This window comes from Pithys albifrons, chromosome 14 (genome assembly GCF_047495875.1).
Source record: "Pithys albifrons albifrons isolate INPA30051 chromosome 14, PitAlb_v1, whole genome shotgun sequence".
NCBI lineage: Eukaryota > Metazoa > Chordata > Aves > Passeriformes > Thamnophilidae > Pithys > Pithys albifrons.
Window position 1 is genome coordinate 7697469 of NC_092471.1, and position 25860 is coordinate 7723328.

The window sequence follows — 25860 nt, forward strand, 5'->3', positions numbered from 1 at the left end:
GAAAATAAAGAGATGAAAAAAATAGCAAAAGGAAAAAAAAAGGAGTCAGTCTCAAATAAGACTAGTTTTGATTTATCGCCTGTTGTATAAAATGTAACCTTTGTTTCCTATTTATAATGAGCCTGTAATAACTGGACAGTCAACTTAAACTTTAATGATTTAAACATACTTGTAAACTGTCAAGTCAAAAGTTTGTGAGTGACTATAAACATATGTTGGTGAGCCCTATATGCTAATAAATTCATTATTATGTTGCCCCAGTGGGAAACACAGAGATGGCAGGCTTTTTTTTATGATAGGTCTTTTATTGTTTATCACATCTGCAACACATTAAGGGTTTTGAAGGCAGAAGATGTTTACAATAAGGGGGAGGACTGAAAACCTCCCAGCTCAGAGAAGGGTGCATCCTGTTTGTCAATGGAGTACCCATGGAGCCAGCACCCTGGCCGTGCAGCTCTAAAAATAGAGCTGTGTACATACACACACATGTATTTATGCCACACCAATGGCACATCATGTCTGCAAATGAATTATAGTATTTTCCCTCAAGTTATGAGTCAGTGCAAATGTCTTCCAGGCTCTAAGACACAAACATGCTCACAGCCTGCTGGGATCAGTCATTCTGCATGGGGCACCCGAAGCAAACAGAGCCCAGGGTGGCTGGTGCTTTGCTGATGCTCCAGCCAGCCACCCACTAATTAGCTCACCTCTGGTCTGCTCACTCCAGATGCCACTTACAACCAACAAAGTCATTGCCAGGAAGCCTGGAAATAAAACATGGGTGCTGGAGAGGCTTCTGTGCTGGGTGGGCAGCCTCATCAAGTGCTGGGGGAGAGGAGGTGCAGGGTTTTTGTCAGGGTTTGCAAAGGTGGTATGGTCCAGCACAGCTGTGCGGGTAGGCTGTGCCCCTGGGCACCTCACAAGCTTTTTTAGGAGAAAAATATCCCTTTTAGCAGCTGAAGCACCCAGGGAATATTCTGAGTGATCCAGCAACTAGGGGGGGAAGGGTTTGGGAGGCTGAGGGGAAGATTTACCCTTCCACAATATCTGTGTTAGGCAGTAACAAAAGTTGTCTTGGGAACAGATGGATTTGGCAGAATGAAGTAGAAACAGTTTGTCCTGGGAAGGGAAGTTGGCCTCATCCCATGAGATATGTAAGGATAGATGTGTGCAATAAAGATATATAAAGATGGCTCTGGAAGTGTGTGTGTGTAAAACAGCTCCCCTGTCTGGCTGCTCCTGCTGCATAACCTGCAGTGAGTTTTTCCTCTCTGCTCTCCCTTGGCTATTTCTAAGGGGGACAGGGAGTCTGTAGTTTAAACCCCTGGGGAAGCCCCGAGTTTTTCTGCACCCTGCCCGTTTGCTGCCAGACCTGCCAGCTGGGCTGGACTCCTGTGTGGGTTTGCAGCGATTCACACAATATCCATGTGCTTTGTGAAAGATCAGCAATGTCCCCCTTTATTTACCCAGATCTCTAACTCTTCAGTAACTTCTGGCTTGCTTCGCCACTGATTTATCCTCTTGGCAGGGTTTTTTCGAGTGCTCTCATCAAATGGCAGGCTCGAATATCACCTTTGGGCTGGCTGAGATTGGTTTCTTCCCAGGTGGAAAAGCTGTTTGTTGGTAACCCCTGTATGCATGTTACAAAGGCTTTTAAACATCTGCAAATGTCCCAAAAAGCATTTCATGTTTTAGGGGGTCTTAGTGCTGAGGTGTCATTCCTACAGTTCAGCCTCTGGTGCCCTTTCTCTCCTCAGCCCATTTTCTCACAGGTTTATTATATTAGGAGGTGCCATCAATACGAGCAACTTCCCTGACCTACACTGCTAGAGTGACATTTACATTTTTTGTTCGTGGGGTGCAAAAGACTGCTCATTCTGGGGATCGAGCAGGGGTTTCCTGGTGGCTGTATGTGGCAGTGAGTGAGGCCAGACAGGGTTGCTTTGTGCTGCTGTGCTCCTGATTTCTGCAGCCCGTTCTGGTGGGAAAGGTTCCTCAGGAGTGTTTGTGCTGAAAAAAGGGATGCTCCCTACCTGGGAGGAGTGATCAAAGTCTGCTGGGGCTTACTCCGTGCTTGTGCTGAGAGAAACATTAGTTAAAATATTTACAAGATCATGTGTTCCCATCCTTTATCATGGTGATCACGGCTCTGCCAATGCCTCCCAGGTGCCTTTATCCCAGCACCTGTGTCTGCTGCTCTGCTCCATTTACTGCTGGGTCTTGGAATGTTCATCCCGCTGCTGAGATGGATGTTTTCAAACACCTAACTGACTTTTAAAATACTCCTTCCACAGGTGGGAGATGTCCCCATCTGTGTGGGTTTTGCTGAAAGTGCAGGGCCACGTGGCTGTTGTCCCTTCCCGCTGTACAGCCTGCAGGCTTGGATTGTCCTACTGACAAATATCATGTGCACAGTATCAATATTTACTGTACGTGGCTCTCCTCAGCCTTCAGCAGAGATGCCCTGTTCTTGGCTCAGGCACAGGGGCTGAGCTAGGTTGGTTTGACCCAGCATTCTTCTGATGGGTTTTTCAATTCTGCTAAAAACTTTAGGACTTTTAATTATAATTTTTTGTAGCAGCAAGTTACTTTTTTTGAATTTTTTTTTCCAAAGAGGGTGCCGTTGAGTGCTTGACTAAACAAGGATAACAGAAACATGCTGTTTTACAAGACATTCATCCTGTCCCAGGGTGAAAAAACGACAAGGCCAAATGTCAGTTAAGTTATCCTGATGGAAGAGCTGGAATTGTACCAACTAAAACAGTGCAATAGCTTGATTATTGCTTTTATATTTCAAGTGTTTGTGTTGGTTGAGCTTTTTTTTAATGAAGATTTGGTTGAAAGTCAAGAATTCTTTGTCACTGTTCAAATACAAGCTGAAAGATGGAGAGGGTGTCACATGTAGCAGTTGGCTGATGCTCTAATTGAGTGGCAAGCTCATTAATTTACTTTTGACGTCAACAAAAAGTGATTTTTTTTTTTATTGACACAGTAGGAAAATTATTGGTGGTGTTCAGGGATGGATTTGTTTATAGCATCCTATAGCTGTTTGTGCTGCTGTGACTCTTCAGGTCTCACACTGTACACAGTGTGTACATTTTGAAGGGTTCTTGTAACCTCTGTGCTGTGAGTTCTTCCAAAGAAACACTAAGTTCTACAACTGAAGAAATAGTAAGTCATCTATCACAATTTGTACTTTGAGAAAAGCCACATATATGCAAAAGACATATGTGAAATCAGCAAGTAAATCCACTGGATATATTAATCCCATGCTCCTATTTTTCTGGTTTCAATTTTACTTTGATTTTTAAATGTTTTTTAACTTTTTCAGTGTTGTGCTTGGAGATCGGAATCCATCTGAGCAATTTGTATCTTGTATTTTTACGAGCTGGCTTCCACTGCCTCAGTCCATTCTGACTCAAAGCAAAGAATGATGTACCAGTTTTTTTAAGGCAGAATCAGTGCATGCATCATAAATCACATGATGCATCACATTCCCACTGTGAGCAGACGTTGGTCTAAATCCTTCCTTTGGAAGTCCAGATCAGTGCAGGCGAGGCTGATCTGTGGGCTCAGCATGAGGTGACTGGCTGAGGCTTGAAGGGCTGTAGACACACTGAAGGTCAGATGGGATGATGCTTCTGCCATTACACATACAAATGTGCAAAGGTCTTTGGAAATCTGTGGTTGCTTATCAGTCTCAGATGTTTATAATGCCAGTCTGCTGGCAAAAGGCTTACCCTCTAGTTAGACTGCAAGTTTAAATAACAGTTTGTATTATGCCAGGGTGTTTAAGGAGATACTTTTCAACAGTGTAATTTGGGAGCTAATGTATCTTTAAATTGTTACCGAGTGCAGCATTTTACATGACTGAACTCATCAAAACAATTTCAAGTATGCAAAAATCTGCACAGTTGCAATAGTGATGGCCATATTTATCTTTAAAGGATGAGAAATCCCTTTTTTTGACTGAAACAAATTAATGCTGATAAAATTGGGAAATGCAATTCCTGTCTTGGATACAAACTTGCTTTTCTTTTTTTGCAGTTTTTCATTGTGGAGAGACAACATAGTTTAACTGGTTTTCTTTTTAAGGGGCAACACTAAAGGCATATTTTAGACAGAAGCAGATCGGGTGCTACTTGCTAAAGGACCGACAAGATAACCTTACACTGATAGTCAGGGCACCGTATCTGCACAGTTTGTTGTACAAAGAGAGGTTTGTCTGAGAGCTCGATAACAATATAACGTGTTGATTGACTTCTCACATAGGAGAGGGTGCCCCTTTTCATGAGTGCCTTGGCTTTTACTAATGCTTTACTGCAGGTAAGCTGATAAGGGTGATTATGGGGATGTAATAAAGGAGTCACAGCCCCACTCAGCATTGTGGGAGAGGGCTTCAGCCCTGGAGTGTGTTCCAGCTGTGCTGGATGATGATTGTGCCCAGCACTCATGTCAGTGTGCCAGCACTCAGCTGTAAAACATCACAGGGATGTCCTGTGTGCACAAGCCTGGGACATCCTTCTTCTGTGCCGTGGCTGCTGCAACTCCTGTTCTCAGAAAATGTGTTCAAGGCCAGGCTGGATGGGGCTCTGAGCAACCTGATCTAGTGGAAGGTCCCTGCCCATGGCAGGGTGTGGAACTAGATGATCTTTATGGTCCCTTCCAATCCAAACCATTCCATGATTCTAAAATGGGGGATTGTGCCTTGCATGAAAAAGGGCTGCCTTCTCTCCTGGCAGCATTTCCACTCCTTTGTGGCCCAGGACAGGCTGGTCCAGCTGAGATCCCTTCTTTGGGGACTGCTGGTTCAGTGTCCCTCACTGCATTGTCTTTAGCCTGATGCAAAGCAAGGACAGGTGGGTGTTGAGTGCCCATATTAGCCTGTGGTCCTTGGGATTGTGCTGCAATTTGTCATATCTGCCTATGCTTCAGGTGTTTTTGACCACCTGGGCACCACTGAAGGGCAGCAGGCAAGGGACAGCACTATAGTGAGGTTCTGCTCAGTGGCACTACTCAGAAACCACAGCCCCAGCAGGACACAAGACAGGGCTCAGCAAGGCTGGGATCCTTTGGCACACACTGCCATTGTGTTGGGGATTTGGCTGTGGGCAACAGCAAGGCTTGAACAAGAGGAGTGTCACACACTGGGGGACAACCAGAGGTTATGTGCAGTCAAAGACACAAGAAGACCAATTCACACAACTGATGTCCATTAAGAACTATAAAACACAGCTTAGCTTGGGATAAGCTTGACATGCATCTGCCCAAAAGGTGTCTTGGGGAAATACAGCCATGTCAATAACTGGAGACACAGTTAACATTGGGCCAGGTCGTCCTGCCTCATTGGAAATGTCTAGGAGAGGGCCTTTGGCTCTCTACTGTGGCTGCTACAATGCTGTTCATCTTCTTGCACTGAAGGAGATATGAAAGAGAGCAGATGATGTTTCAGGTGGACCATGGAGACCACCACTTACTGTAAACCTTTTGGGTGCAACTTTCAGAGCGTTTTTGAGCCCTAAAGGGAAGAAGTGGGAAATGCTGAAATTCTCCAGATTGCCTTAAAAAGGCTGACCTCTCAGTTCTCCTCTTCAAATTTGAACAAACGTGTTTATTCTTATACAGGTTATTGTGACAATGACCTAGCAGTGTGAGTTGCAGCATCGTATTGTGTCAGTAATCAATGGCTCTCTAGACCTGATGTTTACTTAGATGTGGTTGAGTGAGTGTAAATGGCAGCAATCTCCAGTCCTGGGATCCAGCAGGTTCCTACTTGCTGCAGACGGCAGCATTGCATTCTTGAAAATTAGTTTTTACATCTTTCCATAAATATAAATGTATGTATCTGTGAAATAATCAAGCCTGATTAAATGAAGCTGTGAGTTAAATAACTGGAAGATGTCTGGATGCAGATGTAGCCTGGATGGATGAAGAGGCATTACTTGAGTTCAGGTTTTCAAAATTAAATCAATGGACAGCCCATGCTGGACTTTTGCACAGGCTTGATAATGGAGCCTGTTGCTGATGGCTGGTCTCCAGCACAAAGAAGCACAAACCTGCCCGGAAAGCAGCCTGATTTTTAGTCCTTCCCTAAAAGATACTGGAAATGGGAAGAAGGATGCTCCTCCAGAGAAACCTCCTAGTAGTCCAAGGTTCTAATCTTCATTTCTCTCTTCTCACGCCTTGCTTTGCAAATGAAAATAGTGTACATTTGGGTCTGGCCTGCAAATCACTCATCAGTTGGTGCATTACCAGGACATAATCAGTTACTGAGTCAACACTTCTCCATGCACTCCAGAAAGGAGGGATCCATCAGGCAGGAGCTCTCCTTGACTGTTGTGTGTTAGCCCCACACTGTGCACACACATCTGCTGGGGCTGACACCAGGAGTAACATGAACTGAACCAGGTGTGTTTGCCTGAGCACAGGCTCCCCTGATTCCCAGGTGTGTTTCCAGCAGATCCCAACCGCTTGCACGCTGGGATGAACTGTGAACTGGAGGAGAGATGTCCTCTTTCCCACGTGGTGGCTGCCACGTGGTGGACTGTGCTCTGCCTTCTCTCTCCATTCCCAGCCCTGGGGCTTTCAGAGCTTGAAAGAGGGGCCAGGTGGGTTTTTTTCCATAGAGACAAATTTCAGATAGCCAAGTGCTTTTAGAGTTTGCTGGGTTTGCCAGCTTTTCTGGGTCTGTGGTGCATCTTCTTTGGAGCAAAAGGCTTCAAGATTTAACCTCCTCTTGTGTTGTTTTTAGGGCAAGTCAGAAACTTTCTGAGAGAGTTTGTGTTGCAAACTGCCTCTGCTGGAACTGGGATTCAGTGAAACATGCTGGAGTCTTGGATGGGATTTTCTTGTTTTGGAATAAACTGGAGATTCCTTCTTAGCTCTTGTAGTGGGGAAATGAAGCAGCAGCAGCCTGCTTGCCCATGCCACAAGGTAATGCTGTCAACCTTCACTCCAGAGTGGCTTCTTGTCTAAAAGTTGTTTTGAGATTATGTTTAAAATAAAACACAGGGGAAAAAATGAAGTACAAACTAATTGGTTTGAACTTTTGTTGGAGTGGTATATCAACTTGCCTTTTTTGATTTTTTTTTTATTTAAACAACAGAAAATTTGGATGTGTTTTGCTTTTGTTTTGCTTTGGAACAGTAGCACATTCTCCCTTTTCTACGGGAATGGAAGTTTGGCCTTTTGGCCGGTTTCTCTTGTTTCAGAAAACGTCTTCAGTGGTATTTGGGGCTCTGGGTGACATCTTGTTGTCTGTTCCTGCTTTTCCTTCTCTCTTGCTGTGGGACCTGGGATGATGCTCTGCCCTTCCCTCCTGCAGGAGGCTGGGTCTGTGCCCAGCATGGATCTTGAATGCAAACCCAGCAGCGCCTTTCCTTTCTCACACTTTCCTTCCACAGAGGGCCCTTTCTGCATATCCCATCTCCAAGCAGCCAGGAGCTGGTGCCCAAAGTGCTGCCTTGGAACAGACTCTTTGTGGGAAGCTCAGGGACCCTGTACACCACCATGTGCCCAGGATGCTGCTGCATCCCTTGGCTGGCAACTCCCATGGTGCTTCTGTGCTGTGATGTGTGGAGATGGATGTTTGTGGTGGCAGGTACTGCTGCCTGCTGAGTGTCAGGTTTGGCAGCTGGACAGACTGCCAGGGCATCTGTCACTGCCTTGGTTCAGTGCAGGAGTCCCAGCAGGATTTCTAAAATGTAAATTACAACTGCAATAGGAAACACACTCTTTTTCTTTACTTTTTTTTTTTTACTTCCCCCCTTCCTGTTTGAATTCCGTATCTTGAGTCTCTCTTGAATTGTTGGACTCGAAGCTATTTTGGAGTTGTGTCTCATGGATACTGGAGACGCTTCCTGCATGGGGAGGCAGACATCTGCTGCAGCTTGTTTTGGGAGTTTTTTGTGTCAGGCAGCCTGCAGTTGGCAGGTGGGAGCCGGTGGTTATTATCAGAATCTGAGTAATATCCTCTGCCTCCTTGATAACTCTCCACCGGCTGCTCTGCAGCTTCAGTACATTTGCTCTTTTTTTTTCTGGTTCTGTGTAGATCATTCCAGTAAAAAGTAAATACAAAAAATGTTGTGTGCTCCCCAAAGTCATTGCAGAACACAGCCTGCAATATCTCTTCCTTTGTCCACATAAATCATCTGCTAAGGCACGTGCAGAGAATGTGAAAGAACGTATTTATACCCAAAACGCTCTCCCTCCAAAGGCAAACTTCCCCACTTGTGCTCCATTGTCTGTTGTTAGGGAGCATCTGATATACTGTCACCTTCCATGTCCCTTCCTGACACTTGTACCTTTATTTCTGCCATTGCAAAGGCTAAAGAGGGTCAAGGTCCTGAGGAAGCCACAGTGATGCTCAGGGGGTTGGAACACCTCTGCTATAGAGACAGGTTGAGAGAATTAGGGTTGTTCAGCCTGGAGAAGAGAAGGCTCTAGGAAGATCTTATTGCAGCTTTCCAGTACCTAAAGGGGCTACAAAAGAGATGGAGAGGGACTTTTGACCAAGGCAGGGAGTGACAGGACAAAGGGAAATGGCTTTAGGAAGAAATTCTTGACAGTGAGGGTGGTGAGAACTGGCACAGATTGCCCGAAGAAGTTGCGGCTGCCTTATCCCCAGAAGTGTTCAAGGCCAAATTGGATGGGGCTCTGACCAACCTGGTCTGGTGCAGCCTGGAATTCACAGCTATGAGTGACCCCCACGCACAAATAATTCTACTGCACTTGGTCCTCAGATGGACTTGGGTACCAGCTGAAGTATCTTGTTGATACTTAAGTGTCTGCTGGGCCAGACACCTAATGTTATTAGCAGATGCTAAATTAACCTTTCTTATTTAGTAGCCTTATTTTATTAAATCAGGCAGAAGTGCTCTCGGAATAGGAGTGCAGGAAAAGGGAGCAGAATGAGCTGTGAGTTTCCAATTTCTGCTGGATCAGGCCCCTGGAGATCTGTGTGATCTGGTGCATTAGAAGCAGTGCTATTGCAGTGACTCATAAACAGATGTGCCCAATTTACATTGCAGCTTAATACCTTTGTTTAAAAAAATGTTTATTTAAAAGACAAATGTGTTAAAGCAGATGTTTCCAGTATAACAAATACTTGTGTGATTTACAAACAACTTCCTACTGCCAGAACTCATTAAAAATGTGGAAAAAAGAAAAATGACTCTGTGTACCAAAGAAAAATATCCCAAAATAAGGACATAGCAAGGAGGTATTGCTACACACTGAATGAAAAGAACTGCTGTGCTTGAGTTGGAAAGCAAGAGGTTAGAGCGTGATTTTCATTGCTAATAACAGTAAGATTCACCTGACCAGCTGCATACATTAAGGAGCAGAAACCTATCTGTAAAAATACTTACCCAGCTCCTATTATGTAGGACACAGGGTAACTGGGACCACTGTGTGGGATTACCCAGAGGTTCCTAATTCCCTTCCATCCCACTGAAACCTACACTGGGGAACTGGGTGGCTGCAGGATGGCAGTAACTCAAAAACAGAGCAAACAGATGCAGCCCCTACAGCAAGCCCAGCTCCCAGGGATCCCTCCCCGGGCATCTCCCCTGCTCCATCCCACTGAAGGACGGGATGCACAAGGGATACTTTCTTTGCCTTAACGTGCAGCTCAGGCTGTGCCTGTTCACCTGCTCCTCCCCGTTTTTGGGAAGCAAAGGCAGGTGTGTGACGAGAAGTGTTGTCTCTGTTGTCTTTGGACCCACTTCCTGCCCAGCTCTGTTGATTGCCCTGCAAGCCCAACACTCATGTGACATACAATTTGACACCCCATGTGGTCTTAATGGGTTTCCCAGGCTGCAGCTGCAGCACAGCCACCACTTTTTCTTAGCTGCAGGGGCTGGCAATCCCCCTTTGCCTTCCAGCAATTTGCAGCACAGGTATCATATTTTTTAATGCTCTTCTCACCTATTTCATCCAGGCATTTGTTGCTGAAGAAACAGGGACAGCAGATGTCTGTGGATTGGCAGGCTGCTCATCTAAATCCATTGTGTGTTCTCTGGGCAAATCAATGTCTGAGAGGACACGAAGACATCCAAGCAGATGGAATGATGGGGAGGCATCCAGAAAGCCTGAATGGAGCAAAATGGGGATCAGGACGCAGAGAGGGTTTTGCTTCTTTGCTAGAGCATTGCAAGAGATGCCTCCACAATGACCAAAGCTGCACGAGTACTGTGGGTTTTTCCTGGTGGAGGATAAGGGCTTTGCAAGGGCTGCATTGAGGGTGGTTTCTGAAGCATCTCAGAGCTTCTGGGCATGTTGGGGTGCCTTCCCATGGCTCTGCTGGCAGAACTGCTGAGGTTGCCTCTTGCAACTGGAGAAGCTGGGAGGATGGGGCAGGAAAAGGTAGCCTGGTTGTCTTCTGCAGCCTGTCCCACCCAGGGAGGGGTGGCACAGCAGCTCAGCAGCACATGAGGAAGCAGTGATGATGTGAGGAGCTTCTATTACTTCTTGGCACATGGATGCAGGATGTTTTATCAGGGCAGTGCAGTTTATCATTAGGAAAAATGACTGCTAACATAAGAGACTCCTGAAGTGTCCTTAGAAATTGGGACTGAGTGGATGCACAGAAGGATGACTGTGGGATGGGACTGCTCCTTGCCCTCCCAGGTCTGGTGTGTCAGCTTTCCATGTCTTGCCGTAGTGTTTTTAGAGGCAAACTGGAATGGCTGCCTTCTCAGAGGGCCTTGCTGGGATGTGTCCAGAGGAATTAAAAGTATCATGGAAGAAATGCTGCTGCTTCAGAACAGCTTGGGGCACTGAAATGTGCTTTTCTCAGCTCTCTCATAAGTCTCATCACAACTTCAGCTCAGTTTTAGCTATTAGTGAATGGAGGCTTGTGCTTGGCTCCCAGGGACTGTGAGGCTTCAGTGCTTAATTAATCTCTGTGAAGCAAAGGGCATAATTAATGCCTGTGCTGTGCTTTGAGACCCTTGGGTGAAAGGCAGTGTGAAATCTGGTTTGGTCTGTGAAAATCATCACTGACTGGTACCACAGGCTATGCACAGCCATTCCAGTATGGCCACTGGTACTACCACAATGCTTGAGGGCCTCTTGGTCCCTGCTGGTGCTGTCTCAGGGAGGGCCATGGGCAGATGAAGCCCATCTTCTGTGCCCTCCATGCTATGACACTCCCCAATCAGTGCTAATTGTCCTGGCAACATGGAGCTGAATGAAGAAAAAAGCCTTCTCTCACTCCTTAAAAAGAGGACATCTCCATCTGCTTTACTGGTATTCCCACACAGACTTTTGTGATTTGTTCCTTAAATCCCATTGGTTTTCAGCCATTTCTTCAAACAAATAGAAAATTGTTGCCAGTTGCTTAGCGCTGGTTTTATATTAAACAATCTTGCAAAGACTAAGCAAACTGGGTTAAAAGAATTATATATTTTGGCAGCTTAAGGATAGCCAGGCAAATTTCCTTCCTGCTATCTATAAAGCTTTTTTTTTCCCGCTACTGTTAGCATTGTTTTTATGGGTGTTAAACATAAGCACGAAGGAGAGGGCGGTAGATTGCAGGTATGTTGAATTCCAGCACAATTGACTGCTATTATTTAAAGAAGATGATTTTAACCAAACCTTTAAAATTCCCTCCTTATTTATCAATTGTCAGGTGTAAAACTGCATGTTGGACAGAATTGTTGCCTGTTGCACCCCATGGTGACACCGTTGCTGCCGCTCTGGGTGATCCACAGACATTTTACACCACTTGTCACCAAGCAGTAACAGAAATAAATTAACACTTTAAAAGCGTAAACCTTGTATTTCATAGAAGTCAGGCAGGATATTTGGAAGGGAAAGAAATGTAAATAGAATGAAATTCTTAAGCAAGATTATTGATATGACAGGACTAAAGGGCTTGGGATTCTGTGAAAAGTGCCTCTTTTCATCCCTCTAATAAGTCCATTACTTGCACTCGGGAATATTTTAAGGTCCTTTTCATGCTGAATCTGGAGTTGAGCATGCTTTGCATTTCAAGCTTTGTCTATGAATCAGTAGAAGCCAAAGTTATTTCTGCTTTAAAATAACAGGAGCAGGGAACAGCTAATCTCTTTTCATTCTGAGTCCTTACATTATTTTACTGGACAGAGTTTGTGTTGGCTACAAAACAGGGCATTCACAAAATCTATGAGAAGGAATTTACTCTAAGAATGAAGCCTAGATTGCACTATGCATAAAGACTCCTTTTCCTAAGGCCATTAAGAAATTCCAAATCTGAGCTATTTTGAACAGTGACATTAAATTAGCCTTGCTAATTCCAGTAATTCAAGCCGATAGCTGAGTTTACAAATCTACTAGATGAGGCCTTCCCATAATTACAATCTCAATGTGCTTTTCAGCTAAGGTGAGTTGGCACAAAAAAAGATAAATAAATAAAAGGGGGAAAATGCTCTTTCTGTTCTGGCTTTTGAGATGAATATCTCTAAAGAACAGTTAAGCAGCTGTATTGCACCAATAAGACGTCCACTGTCCTGGACTGGTAAGTTCATTTTGCCTCTGATGTGCAAGTGAAATGCAGAAAAGAGTCTGGATTTTTTCCTGCTTTGTTTTTCCTGTTGTCTCTTTTCAAAGGAACATTTATGCTGCTGGTGCTTGTAGTTCAGTTTTTGGTTATTTACAGGTGGTAATTCCTACTGAGAAAAGAGAATATGACTGTTTTACCCTCTTTTGTTGGGGTAAAAACACAACTTGTGGTGGATAAATTCAGGTTAAACCAGTGGAACAATGACATAAAGCTGCAACCCCCATTATTCCTCTGGACAAGAAGCTGATTTTCATATTTCAACACAACTAAATATTCTCAGAGTGATGTAAAGGTTTTGAGAACATGTTTTCAAAGCCATAAGGCAGAAAAGCATGAAACAAATAAAAATTAAGTGCATTATTTATAAGGGTGTTAATGTTATTAGAACTGAGCTGAGGTAATATAAGGGCGAATGTAAGTATTCACATCATCACTTAGCTTGGGCTGCAATGTTCATAAAATGTCCTTTTGATCAAACTGTGAGTGTTTTGATCCTTATTCTATGAGCATCATTCAAAGTGACCTAACTGTAGTTCCAAACAGGCATCTGCAGCTGCAGAAGTCCTTGAGCAATAACAGGTCAGGAACTTGAATGTGTGCTCTGCCGGGAATGCTAATATTGCAATCCTTTTTTGTTGTTGTTGTTGTTCCAAATAAGAAAGAAAGCACAAAAAGTCTCACGAAATAAAAATTCCCAACAGAAAATTGTCCTGCCACCATCGACTGTGGATACTTGAGTCAAAATAATAAACAAAAAACTGATTTTAATCTACCAGAATAATAATGGCATGGCTGCTAAATATTTTTATATCATCTGCTCATGAGTGTGTGACCTTTCTCCTCTTGGTAATGTTGTTGCCATTGGTACAGTCCTGATTTTTACAAGACCACCCTGATTTAAGAGGATGTTCTCCTGCTGGGCACCCTCAGGGTTGGATACAGCTCCTGCAGCTCACAAAACCATGGCAGCACATTGTACAGTCCCATAGAGTCCCTTTGGAGAAGGGATGGACCAAAAAGCTTGCAGGAGGCTGGCAGTCATCCCCTCCTCTCCTGTGCAGGCAGATTTCCTCCCACTGGTGCATGTTGTCCACAGGCTCAGGTACATGCAGCAGACTGTGGCCCAAAATAGTGCTTATGGCAAAATCAGGTAGAACCAGCTCTGCTGTTTTTAGGGGCTGGAGGCAGCTGCTGTTGCTCCCCAAGGCCAGGGTGACAGCCAGGGTGGAGTGTGGTGAGGTGATGGGGGGTGTGAGCCTGTCTCTTTTTTTCTGAGAGGGTGGAGAAAGAGGCTGAAATGCAGTTCTTGATTTCCAGGAAACTCTAATCGCTGTAATCCATTTTAGAGAGGATTTTGTGTTTTTGAAGGGATTTACAAACTGGATTATGTAGCCTTTTTATTTTGATTTTCCACTGTGATTGTGACATTCCTGAGAGAGAGCTATGATTGCTACAGATAGGATGGAGAAGGAGGCATTCATGGACATAGATCTTGGAGCTGGACTGAGTTGTCATCTTATTTCACTGCTTGCTGGGTCAGGACAGGGGAGGTGTCCCCAGAACAATTTGAATGCTCCCACCAAATGAGTGGTGTGTCCTTGTCCCTGATACCTTCTTGTGACTGCACTGTACAAGCTGACCTGGGGAGATGCTGGGCAGGAGCCCAGGGCCAATCCTCTCCATCCCTTGTTCCCTCCTGCTGGGGTGGGGGCAATCAAGGTGGTTCCCAAGCATGACAGGGAGACCCTTGGCCACCAGGAAAGAACAAGTATGTTGACATGAGTCCAGCACAGCCCAAGCACTGCAGCTGCAGTGTCCTGGTGCTCAGTGGGGATGACACTGGGTTTCCCACTGGAACTGCCACCACTATCCAGATCCAGCTTTCACTACCGTCATTCCACTGGTGTTCTGGGACCAGGGTTTGCTCTCTGCCTGGGAGGGAGGCTCCTGCCTGGAGCAGGAAGCAGCCTGGGTTTGTATCAGATGTTACACACACCCAGTAAGCAGCTGGGTTTAATTTGGGTCTTCTCTGGAGTCATGCAGAAGGCAGTGCAAAGCCCGGTCCTGGTTTCAGACTACAATTGCTGTTCCTGGGGCTTCTTCCAGCTCAGGGAAGATGACCTGAAGCTGTTAAATAGTTCCAGCCTTTGAACCCAAACCTTCTTCTGTATAAAGTGGGAAAGTTGTGTACAGTGATGTTTCCCAGGGCCTTCTGTATTACCCCATTTTTATAGGCCAAAGTCACTTTTATGCTGTTGTAAGGCAGGTCCAGCATTCTATTTATTTATTTATTTGATTGTTTTAGCAGCTTAACACAATTAAAAAAGCCAGGAGATGCTGTAGCCTCTTGGCTCCCTTCCCTTGACAGCTCTCTCAGCCCATGCCCTATGCAAACATTCCCCTGGCATGGATGGAGGGAGCTTGGTCTCCATCCACGTCAGTGATCCCAGGCAGTGTCAGAGCACAAAACCTCAGGGAGTTTCTCCAGGAACAGAGGCAGCCTGAGCAGAAGAGCATGGTGTATCACCATGCCTGAGCCTACCTGCCAGCTCTACCTGTGGGCTGAGCAGGTATGTCCATGCACAACCCACATTCTTGGGTTATGACCTGAACTCTGACTCTGGATATTTCCCTTGGTATCACGAGTTGTAGCCTGGTGGAGTGTCTGTCAGTTTGATTCCCAGGCTGAGAATGCTGCTCAATATTTTCTTTACAGGTGTGTTCACGGAGTGATACACCAGCTGCCTTGGATTTTTTTTTTCCTTAAAAGCATAAGGCATGATGGATGTCCAGGGATTTTTGACTGAATGTAGACATTGCACGAAATCCTGGTCCTTTCTGATTGAAGAGGCACATTCCTGGTTGCCTACTTGGAGCATGAATGCCACGAACCCCTGGTCTCCATGGCCTGGGCGCTGTTCAAGTCTGGTTTCCACATGCAGTGAGTCACAGGGGAAGATGTCAGATGCTCCTGGGTGCTGTAACACCACCATGAGTTCTCTAATCAAGCATTGACAAATATCCTTCTGCCTTGAGGGCTGGTTTTAGTGGCTAGCATCTGGAAGGCAAGGACCATTGACATTCACCTTAGGACTGCATTTAGGTAGTACCTAAGTCTCACTAAATGTCCTGAGCTTGGAGTGTTGAAGGCCAGCATGTAGTAAGCAAGAGCCACATGTGCTGCTCATATCCAAATAGCTTTTAAGAGAGAAAAGATGAAGGACAAAATTTCAATTTGATGGAATTGTGCTGTTTTCAGTCATTAGAGGAAATATGAAGCATTTCATTTTGCTCTGCTATCACTGGGAACTGTACCTCCCAAAATCAAGACTGTTACTGAGATGTCTCAGGTGATAGGAGAGTGATCAGCAGGGATTGATTTGTGGTTTAGATCTTGAAGGTCTACAAAGAGGAAGAAGATGTCTCCCCATCTGGGTGGGCTGAGGTACATAGGTGATCTGCAGGACCATTGCTTGACCAAGTCCTATATCACTGCCATACAGATCACTTCACTTCCATTCATACTCTGCTGGTTCCATCTATTTGTCTTTTTCTTTCTTGACTCCAGCCTTTGTCAATGTTTTTGGCTGTACGTTTGGCTCGCTATTTTTCAGTGCTTCTCTCCTACATTCCTTTAGGTAGCAGCTCTCATTCTGGACTCCATAGCTGGATATCAGACTGGGGCATGCTGCTTCATCAGCAAAACACAAGTACTCTGGCACTTCCAATTAATAATGCTAATGAGATTTGTTAATTTTTAATAGATTACATGAGTGCATTTTGCTAAACACATTTTTGTGGCTCTGCTCTGCCAGTGTAGTTCAGAAACTCTTTCACGCTCTGCCAAAGGGAAAATGATTAATGCAATTGCAGACGCCAGATTCTCTTCAGGGTAAATCTAGAACAAACCAAGGAGCAAAGAGGAATTTAATGAGCATGTTTTCAAAGTAAACACAGGCCCAGGTCATAAATGATAGCCTTTCCTCACCACAAGCCTCTGGCCAAGGTGAGGTGGAGGAGCAAATGCTTGAATTGAGGTCATGGTGCAGCCCCTCTGCCTATACTATCTAATGTATTGGGGTTTTGAGGGTGTTTAGTCCCTTCACCCCAGCAAAAGCTTGAAGATATCTATAGAGAGATTTCTGTAGTAGTATTAGAGAGTGTGTGTACTGACTGCCTAGCAGAGCTCATTCCCCTGGATACCCCGAGCAGCATGTGGTTGCACCCCTGTTGTGGAACTGAGATGTATCTTCCTTATCTCTTCACCTCCCCAAGTCAATTTAGTTACTGCCTTCCAGAGAGCTTCGATCCTAGGGGAACTTCCCCCCCAAATCAGTGCTGGTTTTGTGGTGGTGCCTGCAATCCCTGGGTTGCTGGGGATCACATGCTGCAGGCTGTGGGTCATCGGTGGCACACCAACAGCCAAGAGGTGTCAGAGGCAAGGTGGGGGAGACAAGCCTTGGTTTGCAAATCAGCAATCCCAAACCCAATTCCCTTGGTTGTCTGCCCAGGAAGTTGGTTTTACCACTTGCTGCTGGGCCATGCCAGGCTCTCTCAGCCATGTTGCAGCAGGATGGTGTTGAGCTTTTTTTCTTCTTTTTTTTTTCTCAAATCTGTATTGCCAAGAGCCACACCTCCTAAATTGCTGTGGAGGAGGTGGAAAAGCAGAGGCACAAGACCATGCACATGCTGTGCATCCATCTCGGTGATCTCACGGCTGTGCCAACACAAGCACCACAGCCAGCCCTGGCTCAGCGCTTTAATTACACCCTGGCACAGCTGCGCCTATGGCTGGGCTGTTGCAGCTTGTTGTGCAAGAAGACAACTGGCAAACCTGTTGGTGCTTCAGGATTTTAGTGGTAATAAGCCAGAGGGCAAAACCTCCCTGTTGATATGAATCCATGCTTGGCTACGTGTTTGAAGAGTTTTAAGTGTTTTGGAGAGGCAGAGGGTTGGGGATCTTGGTTGTATCTGTGCAGTTGTAGCTGTTTGTGCCTTGTAACGCCATGGATGGGTTCAGATGTTGCCTTTGTGGAGGGAGGGCTGTGTTTGTAGTACAAGCTGTTTGCATGAGAAAGCCAGATAAGTGGAGGCTGAGATGAGCAGAGCTTTTAGTGTTTGAGTTGAAATTGGACTGTTCTTTAGATTTCAGGTGCAAACACCTGTGAGAGTGAGGCAGTTGGTACTATAGAGAGGGGAAGAATTGGGAGCCAGGGTCAGGCAGTCTGGTCTGAGGAATCACAGACTCTTATGCTTCACTTTGTAATGAGTCAACAGTTTGGGCTTGACTCAAACATCTCTCCCTTTAAGAAATCCAGTCCTGTTTTGGAGACAGCAAGTCTACTGCATCTATTGGCAGCCTGTTTCCCACACTGGAGATGCTTGCTGCTTAAAAATATTAACCAAAGCAATGCACCTTGGAGATTGTCATTCTCATTGGCAATGGTAGCATGTGCTTTCCTAGATCAATCTTGAAGGAAAGATGCAGGCAGATGTTGGCAGATGCAGGAGCTTGCCAAGCTCTGACATTTCTACTTGATGTGTTTTGCACTCACTGAAAACACATGGTCACAATCCATTCCCTTCCCACCACAGAGTTTCCATCATCTGCAAACAAGGGTCGTCACCACATCCCGGCAGGTGCTTTGGCCCACTCAGCAGCCCCATTTGGTGGACACACTGCGTTGGGCATGACAGTTTTGGCTGTGACAGGATCCCCTCACATCCGTCACTGCTGCACAGGGCTCTGGCAGAGCCATCAGACAACACGGTGAGAGGGTTTTGGTGCATGGCTGTCCATTATGGCTCTGTTACTGTATTAGGGCCATCACTGGAACCATCTGCCTTGGCAGGCAGGCAGCCCTGCCTGCAAGGTGACATTCCCTGGCTCTGGGCAGCAGTCGAGCTAGCCTGTGGGAGCTGGGCATTGTCCTCTTGGGGGTCATTTGCCAGAGCAGCAATTGTTAGTTGTTCTTTGCTTAAGGCAGTGTTGTCCTTTTAGGGGTGCAAAGGGGTGTTTTGGTAGTCAGTGGTGGATTTGGCAGAGGAAAGCCTGCTATAACTGGCCTGTGTGCCACTCATCCTCCCGGCTCCCCCTGTGCCAGCTGCCATGGGACTTACTATCCCAACTCAAAACCAACCTCGTCCCACTTCAACAGTTTTTTGTAGCTGTCTCCAAAGCTGGTGAGGTTTAGCAAGAAGAGCTTTTTAATGATCCTGCCCAGTAAGCTTGCGCAGAGTCAGTATGCCCAATTCTAGTCCTAATCCATGGGAAAATGTTGCTGCTTTACTTTGTGGATGTGGAAAGTGCATGTTGTAGAGCTGGCGCCAGGTTTTGTCATCCACACTGCGAGACCATTGAAGCTGTTGCAGTCCTGGGAGCACAGCACAGCAGCTTTGTGTTAGAGGGGCTTTGGTTACAAAAGATGCTTCCGGAGGGACCGGCTTGTGTGCGGCTGGAGACCTTTCACCAGCTGTGTGAGGATTCCGGGAAACGGCACAGCACGTTCGGCTTGTGTGAGGGCGGGAAAAAAGGCAGAGCTAATGATTGACTATTATTTTAAGGGGATTATCTAATCTGCAGTCCAGAGGACAAGAGGGGCCAAAATGAGTGCAGATTGAATTTGTAATTAGCACAGATTGTTGGTAATACCCCCTAGACTCCAAATTATTATAAACAGAAACAGATTTTCCTAGTTTCCTACCCCCCAAAAAAGTCTTTGCAGCCAAAGAGCCACTTTGTACTGATAAACTGATACCAGTGAATTGGGTGATCAGAGCTGGGGCTGTGGAGATGGTTAATGCAGAAGGCAGCAGGGTAGAGGGGAGGCAGAGGAGCAGCTTCTTTTGGGCTATTTTGCAGCGTAAGGGCAGAGTTTTGGGTGGAAGTGACCAGAACAATCTGTGGAAGGTTAATTTCTGTTACCCCTCCAGCCCTCCTGCAGCTCCAGCCCTGGTGCTGGGGCTTCTTTGCTCCCAGTGGTTGTGGGGGAAGGAGGATGTGCAGGGATGTGGCGGTGACCTGCACTAACTGGAGAGCCTAACAAAGGCTGGAAACTGTAATGGAGCCCTCTCAAGAAGTGCCTGGTTAGGAACGTTTGGATTCCAGGATTTGAAATATGATTATTACCAATAATAGAAGCACTAAGACAAGAGGCGATGGGCAGAAACTGATGCAGAGGAAGTTCCACCTGAATGTGAGGAAGAACTTCTTTACTGTGCTGGTGTGACTATGCACTGGAACAGGTTGCCCAGAGAGAATGTGGAGTTTTCCTCACTGAAGATACTCAAGAACTGTTTGGACACAATCCTCTGCAATGTGCTCTAGGATGACCCTGCTTGAGGAGGGAGATTGGACCAGATGACCCACTGTGGTCCTTTCCAACTGTACTCATTCTGCGTTTCTGTGATGTATATTTTTAATGTTGTTATTGCCTGGACCTGGTTATCAGCTGCCTGAGGCCTGTTAGAGGCTCATACTTTTTACTTTCCTCTACTCTGAAGTACCAAAGGTCATTAGAACTTAAGTGAAAGGGATTTGCAAGTTACAGATCCATTATTAATACAAAATAAAAGATGTTTGGCTAAATCCATCAAGCCTAAAAATACAGTTGGGCACAAGAAAGCCCAGAGTGAGAAACAATGGAAGGAACAATGAAAACAAATGGCACACCCAAGTGCTAAACTTCTGAAGCATTTCAACAAGACAAGGAAAATAGCAGTTTAATCTCTGATGACAAGAGGGTTTCTGTTCCCTTCTCTTTATTTTGGTCAAAAAGGATGAGTGAGAGAATAAGCATCCCCATTTGGGTGAAATGCTGTGACTTAAAAAAATTACCTTTACTCAAACTAAGGTGAAATCCCAGAATTTGAAAATTTCCCACACAAAAGAATATATTTGAAATACTCATTTTGGTACATTCTGGCTGACCATTTCCAACATGATTCAGCTGCTGCGTTCCGACCGTGCAGGAACTCTCATCTCATAAATTACATCCCAGAATGAGACTGTAAATGGGGATGTCAAAACCCATTGTGCTGTTAAGGACCTCGCTGAAATACTCTTTTGTTTCAAATTTCTTTTCTAAATGGAAGACAAGAATAGTTACCCAGTTTCTGGGGACCTTTCTTTAGTTTTGCTAGGATATCCAATAAGAATATTCTGCCCCAAAACCTCTGGTGATCACTGGCCTGGAACTATGTGGGTTCCTGGTGGTACTGTGACCCCATAGGTTTTAGGAGCCTTTGGAGTGTGTGGAAATACTTTCCAAAACACACCAGAGCAGGTTGTCATTACCCTGATACAACATTGTGCCAGCTGAGAAGTCTTGTGTGAAACATCCAACTGTGAAATAATCTGCTGGAATTTTATTAACTCCAAATCCCTTCACTTATTTGCCAGAAATGAGCTTGGGAAAATAAGGTGGTACAGCCAGGCTGCTCCCAAACTGCCCTGAAGCCTGAGCATCCCTCATGCCAGAGGGACTTGTTCTGTCTGTGCTTGGAAAGTGGGTCATTATGGGCAGAAATGGCTACCAGCACATCCCTTTCAAAGTGGCACCTTTCTTTCCCTGTTCTGCCCATCGGTGTGCAATTCCCTAAAACAGCAGCATATCTGTACTCTTAAGAAAAAAAGTGAGAAAGTTGTGGAAAAGAGGAAATCTGTGGGAATCTACTGGAGAATTCAGAATTTACCAGGCGGGTCTTGATCACACCTGGCCCTTAGTGTGCCTGGAAAACTGCTCCCTTTGAGCCATTTTTTACCCCTTTTGATGACCTGAGATGACTCACATGTCATGCTACAATAGTTCTGCTTTTGTTTTGCAATGTTTGGGTATTTTTTGATTAAGAAATACTGCCTGTTTGCCTTGGCAGTGGTGTTCATTGGATTGATGTGGGATTTTTTTAGATAGAGTGTTTATTCAGTCTCTTGGATTCTTTCTTAGGGGTGGGGTGGGATGATCTGAACCTGTCAACATGCTGGTGATCCAGGAGGCTTGTAAAAGGCTTGAGCCAGGGTCTCTTCTGGTGGAAACCAGCAGTTTCCTTCACTTCCAAAGGGTGGGCTCTGGGGTGAGAAACCTAGACCCCAGCAGGAGATGGCAGCAGCACAAGCAGGGGAGCAAGGGACCTGTTGCCTTGAGTCAAACATGGGTGCACCCAGCTGATTGACAGGTCACAAATGCCTCAGGAGGGTCTGGATAATGGCATCTTAAAACACCCTTTCCTTTTTGCTCTTGGCCCTGAGAATTGCTGGTGTCTAGTCTTTTCACAGTCTCTTTGGTCTTCTTTATTCTTCCCTGACCCCAGAAGACCAGGGTGGCTGTTACTGCTCAGCAGGTCCCTCACAGCCAGTGATGGGTTGCCACAAGCTTGTCCCTCATTAATGTCACAATCCTCTGCCAGGACTATCAAAACTTTCATACTGAACATTTTCTTGGGTTGGAACTCGTATGTTCTTCATCTCAAAGTCCACATGTTGCAAAACCAGCATGCCCAGAGTGCATGATACATTGACATTCTTTCCTCTCCAGTGCTTTGATGAGGTGGAACTGGGATGGAATGTGTTTTTAGGAGCATATTTTGCACACCATTATGCAAGATTGCAGAAATGCAGAGCTCCTCAGGTCCTCCAACGAGGAGGTTTTGGTGAGCAAGGGCCTTCTGCTGACTCTGGATTTGGGGAACTGTTTGTGCTCGCCAGGATTTCCTCACTCCTGCACACATTCTTGTGGTGCCTGGGGAGCAGACGGGATTTGCATTGCTAAACACCTGCTCCAAAGCTCAGCTGGTTTTCTTTGGGAGTAGCTCTCCAGTAAGCCAGATCCCCTTATCTCTTCTGTTTTCCTATGGGAGCACCTCACAGTTACCACGTTTTGGTTTCTCCAAAGAGTGTACTGGGAGGTACTCTGGGACCAGTGGGTGCAGGATTGACAGGATGTTTGCTAAGCTCTTCTGCCCCATCCAGCCCTGCTATGATGCCTGTGGCTGCCCTTTGACCCAGCTGTGGCACAAACTGCCCCCAGGACCCCAGTTTTGGCGGGGACTGGATGTGCCATGTGTCAGAATGTTAACATGCACCACCTATGACTAACCCCCTCCCTCCTTCTGCTTTCAGAGCTGGCATACGACCTGGATATGGATGACATCTCTGCAAATAAGCAGCTTCTGAATCAACAAAGCAAAGATGGTGCCACAGTCCACAGCAGTGACCCTGGGAGTGCAGCCACCCGCCCCAGTCCTGCCACAGCCACTGCCCTGCTCCTGCTGCTATTGCTGGGCCACTGGCCATGAGCAGTGCTGGTGGCATCACTCTGTGTCTCTCCATGCCTTTTTTGAATGAGGAAGACGTTTGGAACTTCTTCTGAAATATATGCACATTTCCAAAGACTGGACAAATGACTTGAGTTGCTTTTATAAGAGAATATGGTATCTTCACAAAAAAACCACCTAAAAAAGTGCTTGTTCATGGCAAACTATTAAATACATAACAGTGCTTTTTAAAGATAATCCTGTTTAAAATAAGCGAGTTCATATTAAATTGTGTTTCTCGCAGTTTTTGAAGACTCTCTTGCTCTTTAAGGTGAAGACCATATTTCATCCTCAGTTGTTTGAACATGCATGGGGTACAGAACACCTATGGTTTATGAAATACTCTCAGCAAATATCAAACCCCTGATCCTACCTGACTTAATACAGATTTTTTCTGTAGTTAAAGCGGTTTTTTGTACTTACTCCAAATTTGAGTCTCACCCCTAGGAATCTGGCCAGAACATAATACTGAGAGCATGTAAAGACAGGGGAGAGAGAAGATGAGACACACAGCAGGCGGAAAGATGCTGCAGATGAGATGTTGCCATGCACTGGGATTATCATGAAGATGTGCTCCCCTGGGCGTGAAACCCACTTGGCATCATGGCAAGGTGCAGGTGACTGTGCTGCTCACATCTCAGCCAGGTCCTGAAGCCCTTCAGTGCAGGTGGCCGGTCCCCACCAGCATCATTGTGGCCCGTGCAATGCCCTGGTTTTATTCTTCAGAAGTGAAGCACCTCCTTTCCCATGGGAAATGTGCTAACACAGCTCCAGCCAAAGGACAGACGGCGTGGATGTACACGCTGTGCTTTACAGGGATGAATAACGGGCGTCCAATGCGTTGTGCTATGAAGGAAGAAAAGAAAAGGATTTGTAAGAGCCTGAGGCAGATGAGACTCTTACTCATGTGTTTCTTTGCATGTTACTTTACGTAAGCTATCTCTAAAATAAAGATTGGGTGCTCTATAAGTGGTGCAGTGGAAGTCACCTCCCATGTGTTCGAGACAATACTCATTCTTGTACTGGAGTGGGCAACCTGGGAAGGCCAACTGTGCCCAAGTCAGGCCCACTGTGGAAAGACTGGGCTTGGTCTGATCAAATGAAAGGGCTGGGGCCAGACAGTGTTTGGTTTGTTTTGGTTTCTGGCCAAGATGGTTATATATTGTTGTTTAACATGCTGCTTTTACTAGAGTGATTATCTCCACAGTATCTTAAGCCTCTGTGTGTGCATGTTGGTGTGCACGCACACCCTCACATGCATGTGAATGCTTTCAATATTTGTGTGCCTCAGACATTTTTTACAGCAACTTTATGCTTAGAAGAAGTGGGTAAATCTGAACCATGCAGTCAGATGGTTTGGAGAGTGGAAACTTTGCTTAGTCTGAGTGGTGGGGCTGATCTGGCTGACCCTGATTTGAAGCTGGGGGACTGTGTAAAGTGCTTTGGGATTGTGGCAGAGGGAGAGAAGCTTGCTAACCCACTCTTCTGGCTGGAGATGTTGACTCCCAATTCACTACTCCTGATGGAAAGGAGCAGATCTGGGCTAAGCCTCAGCATGACCTGCAGGCAAATGGGTTTCAGAATCCTTATGCCCTATCTGCATTGGGGTAAGTGCTCAGGATGTTTGGGCAGCACTGGTGACATGTAGGATTCCTGTAAGGGCTGAATTTTTACATCCACACAGTGTAACAAGGTATTATATTTTACATGTTCACAAACCAAACTGAAATCCTCTCCATCTCTTGGTATCATACTTAGTGGGGAGCCCTCAGGTCAAAAGGGGTCCCAGTGCATGGGGTGATGCAGGGGAGAGCCATTGGCAGTGCTGGCAGAGGAATTTTTTCACCCTCCTGCTGCTTTGCACTCATTCTGGCCCAGCTCTCCCCATCATCCCAGCTCTCTGTGTTGCAGCTGGCTGAGCCCATGAGCCTCTGCTTCACCAAAGGGAATATTTTATTAGCACCACTTGAATTTCCATCGCTTCTTCCCTTCTGATCATTTTGCTTTCATCCCTCGGGAGCACTGGGGGTGGGAGCAGGCCACTGGATTTGTTCGGAGGTGATGTGCTGATTCTGCCTTGCCAGGCATTGCTGGTACCAGCACAGGGACACCCTCTCCTCTCTAATACTGTGTCAGAAGTATTCTGTGTGCTGCTGCTTCCTGAGATAAGCAGCAGGATGGGATGGTGGCACCAGCTTTCAGTACAAATCCAGTGTTCTTTCTTTCTGAGGGAGCTGGCTCAGGCTGTGCCTTGCTGTGTGTCTCACAAAGCCTAGTGGGTCCTCCCACTGCATCACCAGAGCACAGTGCTGATGCTTCTCAGCAGAAGACCCCTCTGAAGCATGCTGAGCCTGGTTTCCCATTGCACAGACATGCTCTTTAGCAAACCTATGCTTGTTGGAGACATTACTATGATCAGAGGTCACAAAAAACAGCCTTTGAGCCCACTACCTGCCAAGTTTATAAAATAACGGATTATAACTTGAAAAAGCAGCTGTTGAATTTTCCCCTGCTGTGGGTTTGTGCATGTTTTAACAGGGGGTTTGCAGGGAATGCCATGGCCACCAGGGTGGAATAAAGCTGGTGTTTAATACTGGGCAGTATTTCATTCCCATGTCATGAGAAATAAGGAATAATTGTTCCCTGTTTGTTTCTCCACACCAGCTCTGTGTACTGTGACCTGTGTTGCCATGAGATGGGACCCCTGCATTAGGAGATGGGCTCTGTCACCTTCCCTATACATATATACCTGGAACTCCACACCTTGTCCCAGGGTTACAGGTTTACTGCTACTACAGAGTTGAGATTATTTTTATTTTTATCATTAGTAGTAGTAGTATATACTGTTAATGAGTGTGCGTATCATGTATGCAGTAATACATTTATATGAGTCTTAGGTGATAGAGCTGTCACCCCTGCCAGTTAACCTTAATGTTTCCTGGCCAGTTCTGCAGCTCCTGTTTAGCTCAGGTGGCAGCAGTGGGGTGGCAGGAGCTTGCCAGCTC

At 45.8% G+C, this 25860-nt stretch overlaps 1 protein-coding gene across 2 annotated transcripts in view; it reads left to right on the forward strand.

The window, feature by feature from the left end:
• GPC3 (glypican 3) overlaps nucleotides 1-23810 on the forward strand; it is a 146158-nt gene extending 122348 nt beyond the window's left edge. Inside the window, exon 8 of one of the 2 annotated variants that reach the window (XM_071569267.1) lies at nucleotides 22662-23810. In XM_071569267.1, coding sequence (XP_071425368.1) covers nucleotides 22662-22837 — 176 coding nt within the window. In that variant the 3' untranslated portion in view covers nucleotides 22838-23810. The remainder of the gene's footprint in view (nucleotides 1-22661) is intronic. The other variant, XM_071569268.1, reaches the window with a different exon arrangement.
• Nucleotides 23811-25860: the final 2050 nt, after the last annotated feature.